At 46.2% G+C, this 7,310-nt stretch overlaps 1 protein-coding gene across 1 annotated transcript; it reads right to left on the reverse strand.

The window, feature by feature from the left end:
* Positions 1 to 5,793: 5,793 nt before the first annotated feature.
* On the reverse strand, positions 5,794 to 6,969 carry LOC119361611 (F-box protein At5g03970-like). The gene has a single exon (XM_037626738.1). The coding sequence runs from the start codon at positions 6,967 to 6,969 to the stop codon at positions 5,794 to 5,796; it is 1,176 nt and encodes a 391-aa protein (XP_037482635.1).
* Between the last annotated feature and the right edge of the window lie 341 nt (positions 6,970 to 7,310).

Here is a 7,310-nt window from a genome sequence, read left to right on the forward strand (position 1 = left end):
CTCATGGGCCTGGGGGTAGGAAGGAGCTGCCCCTTGTCGGGGAGCCGATGCGCGATGTCGCTGGATAAGTATCCGGCCTTCCGCAGCTTTTTGACTTGTTCCTCCGTTACGGAGGAGACCATCCACTTGCCTCCCGCTCCGGACATGGCTGGGGAAGGTTGAGGCGAGATGTGCGAACTTGGGCACTGGAGCTCGAGTGCGCGGAAATGGATAAGCAAAGGAGGAAGAAGGCGTAGGTGAAAAGGTGGATCCTTATCCCCTTATAGGGACGGACGAAACTATGCGTCCCACCTGCCTGATAAAACTCGCTTATCTCCCAAGCGCCGTAATCAATGGCGCGGTTGGGTTACCCACGCCCGTATTGATGAGAATCCCGGAATAAGGGGACACGATCTCTGCTTTGAGAAGACGTGCCAAAGAAACCGCCTCGCTAAACACGCTGAGGTGGGACATTAAAAACGATTCCAATAAAGGCTTGGCCGTGGTGTGACGTCATGCTACAGAATACGTCAGCAGATTGAATTTCTGCAGAGATTATTCTCTCTACGGTGGTATGTGGAACTTATTTTGCAGAGCCGGACACTATCCTTGTGTTCAAAATCTTCTATGAAGTATTCGGAGGAGGAACCCGCCTTGCAATGCCGAAGACAATATGCGCACCGGACTCATCGTCATTGAAGCCTGGTTCAGGGGCTACTGAGGGAGTCCTGGATTAGGGGGTGTCCGGATAGCCGAACTATCACCATTGGCCGGAATCCTAGACTATGAAGATACAAGATTGAAGACTTCGTCCCGTGTCCGAATGGGACTTTCCTTGGCGTGGAAGACAAGCTTGGCGATACGGATATGTAGATCTCCTACCATTGTAACCGATTCTGTGTAACCCTAACCCTCTCCGGTGTCTATATAAACCGGAGGGTTTTAGTCCATAGGACGAACAACAATCATACCATAGGCTAGCTTCTAGGGTTTAGCCTCCTTGATCTCGTGGTAGATCTACTCTTGTACTACCCATATCATCAATATTAATCAAGCAGGAGTAGGATTTTACCTCCATCGAGAGGGCCCGAACCTGGATAAAAACATCGTGTCCCTTGTCTCCTGTTACCATCCGCCTAGACGCACAGTTCGGGAACCCTACCCGAGATCCGCCGGTTTTGATACCGACAGGAATGTTGTAAGGATGATGTATAAGCCCTTTGTCATTGTTTCCCCCTCCGGTAGAGTACCGGAAAAGGCCTCAGATGGGATCATGAAAGAGCAGAAGCTTGCAGCGGCGAAAAAAGTGTTTTGGGTGGCTACTGGGTGATTTCCCAATATTTGAGAATTTATAGAAGTTAAATTAGATCAGACGGAGCCACAGCGGGCCCTCAAGGCATCCAGGCGCACCTACCCTCCTGGGCGCGTTGGCGCGCCCTGTTGCCTTGCCGTCTCCTCATTTGCTTTCTGGTCTCTCCCCTTAGCTTCCAGGGTATCTGTGTCTAGAAAAAGAATCGTCGACAAGTGTCGTCGCGTTTGGACTCTGTTTGGTACTGTATTTCTAGAAAACCGAAAAGAGCCAAAAAATAACAACTAGCACTTGGCAGTGGGTTAATAGGTTAGTCCCAAAAAATCATACTATCATAGTATGGAACAATAAAAAATTATAGATACGTTGGAGACATATCACCGTCTACCAGCACATAAGCACGGACACACGCAACCTGCCGGCAAGCTTCAACCCCTCACGTTCCCCAAGGAACCATGGAAGGAGGTGACCATGGATTTCGTCCAAGGGCTTCTCAAATCCAAGGGTATGACGCCATCATGGTCGTCGTCGACTGGCTGACCAAGTATGCACACTTTGTGCCGCCCCCCGCCACCCCTTCACCGCCACTTAGGTTGCCCGTGCCTTCCGCGAACACGTCATCAAGCTATGTGCCACGAATTGCTTGCTGCAGCGGGAACCAAGCTATTCTACTCCACCGTGTACCACCCGCAAACGGACAGCTAGACGGAGCGCGCCAATCAATGTCTGGAGATGCATATCCAATGCACGGTACACGACATGCATGCTGTGGCAATGGCACAAGTGGTTACTGATGGCAGAGTTTTGATATAATTTTGCACATCATGCGTCGCTCAATTGTTCTCCATTCAAGGCGCTTTATAGCAAGGAGACCAATCTGGGAGGCCTTCCGCAATTGAGCTCCACCCTACCCGGTGATGCAGTTGCCGGCGAACTGGATTGGAGGACGCATAGGGATTTACTCTGCACCCAGCTTGCGTGCGCCCAAGCTTGTTTTAAGAAGCAGGCCGATCGCGACCGTATGGAGCGCGCTTTCGACATCTGCAAGCAGGGCCTCCTCAAGCTGCAACTTTATGCACAATCCTCTGTTGCCAATCACCTCTGCCGGAAGCTCTCCCACAAGCTCTTCGGTCCTTTCATAGTGACGGAGTGGATCGGCGCGCTGGCATATCGATTGCAACTACCATCGGACAACCGCATCCACCTGGTGTTCCACGTCTCTCAACTGAAGCTATTCACTCCGTATTACACACCAGTGTTCTCCCCCTACCTCGAGTTCCTGACCTCGTCGGTGGGACTCTGAACCTATGGCAATTGTGGAGCAGCGAATGATGAAGAAAGGAGATGTACCAGTTGTGCAATTTAGTGGTCGCATATGCCGCCATAGCAACAACTTGGGAGGACTACGCCATCCTTTGTCAACGCTACCCTACGACATCCATTTGGGATGGAGCTCTATTTCAAGAAGGGGGCAATGTTGCACCTGCAGATGCTGCCACTAACGCCGCGACTGCATCTACAACGGGCTGAACAAGTGTAGTTCAGTTAAATGCTTAAATGAACATGGAACCGCGTGTGCGTATTTCATACATCTCCAACGTATCTATAATTTTTGATTGTTCCATGCTGTTATATTATCATTCTTGGATGTTCTACAATCATTTATAGTCATTTTATATCATTTTTTGGTACTAACTATTGACATAGTGCCCAGTGCCAGTTGTTGTTGTCTTCATATTTTTTACATCATGGGAAATCAATATCAAACGGAGTCCAAACGCAACGAAACTTCTTGAGGATTTTTCTGGGCCAGAAGACATCTAGTGGGCCAAGGAAAGCACCTGGGGGTGCCTCGAGGGGAGTAGCACCCACCAGGGCGCGCCAGGAGGCCCAGGCGCACCCTGGTGGGTTGTGCCCACCTCGGGTTCCCCCTGAATCGCCTCTTTGCTCTATAAATACCCCAATATTCCAAAAACCCTAGGGGAGTCGATGAAAATCAATTCCAGCCGCCGCAGAGTCCAGAACCACCAGATCCAACCTAGGGACCATCATAGAGGTGTTCGCCATTTCCATTGGTGCCTCTCCGATGATGCGTGAGTAGTTCTTTGTAGACCTACAGGTCCGTAGTTAGTAGCTAGATGGCTTCCTCTCTCTCTCTTGATTATCAATACAATGGTCTCTTGGAGATCCATATGATGTAAGCCTTTTTGCAGTGTGTTTGTTGGTATCCGATGAACTTTGAGTTTATGATCAGATCTATGTTTTTATCCATGAAAGTTATTTGAGTCTTCTTTGATCTCTTATATGCATGATTGCTTATAACCTCGTATTTCTTCTCCGATATTTGGGTTTTGTTTGGCCAACTTGATCTATTTATCTTGCAATGGGAAGAGGTGCTTCGTAGTGGGTTCGATCTTACGGTGCTTGATCCTAGTGACAGAAGGGGAACCGACACGTATGTATCGTTGCTCCTAAGGATAACAAGATGGGGTCTATATCTAAATAAATAGATAAATGGATCTTGTGTACATCATGTCATTGTTCTCATTGCATTACTATGTTTTTCCATGAACTTAATACACTAGATGCATGCTAGATAGCGGTCAATGTGTGGAGTAATAGTAGTAGATGCAGGCAGGAGTCGATCTATTAATCTTGGACGTGATGCCTATATAATGATCACTAGATCATTGACTGCGCGCGTTGCTGTGCCCGTCTATTTATACAATAAAACTATAAGAAACTTTGTAAATAAATGGCCACATGGAACACGTTAAATTTGCATAAATGTAAACATATATTATTCAGTAATTAAGGGAAATATCGAGATTCACAAATACATGGTATGACTACATAAACAACAATGTTCGTAGTAATTACAACTATATAATCCGAGCTGCCAAGACATAAATAGCAAGACTCCGGAGGAAAAATGTAGGGGCATGCGTAGCATGGATCCTGGAATAAGATCACAAATGGTGACCAAAAGCTTAGTGCAATAGAAGCAGGAGATTTATAAGAGGAATTTTCCCCCCTATTTCGTTGACGAAGGAAATTAAATTTAGCGAGTGTACTTTGTTTCCTTGTTTAACCTCCTCTTGGTAAAAAATTCTATCGAGTTAGTTGACCATAATGCAATCCCAACAAAAAGGAAACTTCACAGTATAGTGGTTCAAGAAGGCATAGATTGCGTATGTCATAAATAAAAAAATGGTATTATGAGCGAGGTATAAACAAATATAAAATATATCTAGAACAACTTAGACGTGGATGTTTCCTTGATATATGATTACATCTGTCAAAGCACATTCAATCTGTATTACAAGTAAATTAGGAAGTGACGTGAAATACCAATGCAACAAATAAGCTAATAAAGGAATGACATGTGACAGGAGATGCACAGATCAATAGAAGGCAAATTTATTTTTTCTAACAGCAAACAACATAAGTTTCAGCTTTAAGGTGGTGTGAACGTAATAAGGGAGGTTATCTGAAATAGTTCACACAGCCATACGTACTGAAGTACTAGTTCTTTTCCTCTCACATACAAAGATATTAATGTTGAAAGTCAGCTGTAGCAACCAAACTGAAATAAATTAAATACAATTGTAATAGTAGAATCAATGTCTTGGACTGCTGACGGTCTTCTTGCGAGTCGTCGCTGTACATACGCTGGGTCGGATGTGGTGGCCCTGTCCCGGGGCTGGGTGTACACACTGGTAGAAGTGAATTTGCTACTCACAAGACGTACTCTCCTAAAAGAGATAAAATGAACAATTATCCGCCAATTACAAACATATTTGACACTATGGACTCACAATTAGTAGCAAGATTGGCAGATGATGTAAATATTAAATGAACGAAATAGAACTACCATCCAACTACATCTATTGAGCTACTTATTTGACATGTCAGTTGGTTCAAGCGGTTTTTTAACTAGTTGTCTTCAACTTCCAACTGTTAAATATCCTATCTTGAGTGAGAAAAAACTGCACTGCAGCTATATGCACTAGAACTACCATTATACAATTCTTGCATATGTGAATCAACATGCAAGAGGGAAATTTAGTTCAATATTACATAAAGAATCTGCGAATTTGGTGTCCATTTTTTTTACTGTATGCACATTGATATAATAACCTGATAAAAGACAGTTTGCTAGCTTTGACCTGAACAACAAAATATATAAGTCTAACAGTACACCAATTTCAACCCACCACCTGACTAGAAAGCACACGAAAAAATTAGACACCACTAACTGATTTATTTTATCTATGTAAGAATCAAAACAGAAATACTGCAGAAACAAAATCGTGACATGTTAAGAGGTCATCAAGCAGCAAAGGAAACAAATGAATATATGGCAGTAGTTAATTAAAAAGCTTAACCTAACACAAAAGGGTGTGAATCATAATTCTGTCAACCAATTATCAAAAATTGGCTTGGTACAAAGTTACAAGTTACTCCCTCCGTCCGAAAATAAGTGACTCAACTTTGTACTAGCTTTAGTGTATATGTGAAGGCATGCTATTACCTGGAGTGTAGACACTTTCGAATGGATGATAGTAAGAAATGGTTCTGGGCTCGCAAAGTTCCTTGAACTGCAATGAATCAAGATGAACCATAAAGAGGAGGCCGTCTGTCCACACGAACACCGCATTATTCTCCTCGGCGAACCCTAGAATTATTTCGCTCCATATTGCACAGAGGGGAAGTAGATTATTGAGTTCAATAGTTCTTTCAAGAACCCATGAAACAACAGCATCACAATCAGTCTTTCTCTTCCACAATTGGAAACTATGGTCGATTTTCCAGAGTAAACCGAGGCCACCACCCTCTGCCCGCACAATCCAGGAGTTGTAAAACCCATTTTGAAGTATATGTCGTGGCACCTGTATCACAGCTAGGCTTTGCTTCTTCAAATCAAAGTTGAGAATTCCAGCAAAATTCCCACTAAGAATCCAGTAAAGTGAATCCCCAAGAAGCACACCGGGCCTTATGGTACAAACCATGGTGGCATCATCACTTATAAGAAGCGAGGTGGGAACCTTGGATGGGACCGGTGCTGATATAAGATCACCCCATATGCCGGTCTCGGACGAGTAAACACAGGCGAGCGCCTGTCTGTTTTGTTCGTCGACGTTGTCTACCACTGTCAAGACCACATGAAATTGTTGGATATCTCTGGCAGCACGAAGCACTGCTCCATTCATGGACTTCGTCCCATGCGTCAGAAACCATGTGGGTATGTCAAGGCGGTGCTGTTTGCCATTGATGGGATCCCACACTAGGACCTGGATCGGCCGTATGTTTAAGATGAGTACGAGGCCATGGCGGCATCCAAGGGAGATGAAAATGGCGCCGTCGCGGCGCGGCAAGGAGAAGCGCCCGGGCGGGACACGATTGGGGGCATCGAGAGTAGGTTCGAAGGGGATGCCGTCGCCGCCTCGGATGAACAAGCCAAGGACCGGAGGGTTTCGGCGGTGGTGGTGGCAGAAGCGGCGGGAGAAGTCGGGGTCAGAGACGAGGCGGCGCCAGCGCTTGCAGACGGCGGAGGCGCGCGGGAGGGAAGAGGGCTGCGGAGGGAGGCGGAGTAGGATCTCGCAGAGCAGGTCTTCGTCCTCCAGTGGACCGGCCGCCGGCGAGCAGGGACGGCAGCGGGGTCCGAGGCTGGCCGTCATCCTGTTCACCTGATGATGGGCGAGCAGTGGACGACGGCTGTGACGGCGGAGGAACTAGGGGCGGTCAGCGAGCGGCGGATCGACTCGAGCGGAGGAGGTCGTTGACAGGGTTGGGGCTGGGTTAGGTTTACAGCACGAGGGGTAATCTGGGAATTGACAAAAAAAACTGACAAACATATGTCATGCCGGAGTCGGACCTACTCTCGATCGAGGCTGTACATGCCCACAGTAGGAATCGGATTTCTGGGCGTTAGATCTTGTACTCCCTCATCAGAGAAACAGGGAAATATTAGAATTTTCCCTATACTTGTCTTCAAGCAAGATACTGAACTGTTCGGTCT

This window comes from Triticum dicoccoides, chromosome 2B (assembly GCF_002162155.2).
Source record: "Triticum dicoccoides isolate Atlit2015 ecotype Zavitan chromosome 2B, WEW_v2.0, whole genome shotgun sequence".
Lineage (NCBI taxonomy): Eukaryota > Viridiplantae > Streptophyta > Magnoliopsida > Poales > Poaceae > Triticum > Triticum dicoccoides.

Coding starts and splice junctions, on each gene's coding strand:
- LOC119361611 (XM_037626738.1), bottom strand. CDS start 6,969: ATGACGGCCAGCCTCGGACCCCGCTGCCGTCCCTGCTCGCCGGCGGCC.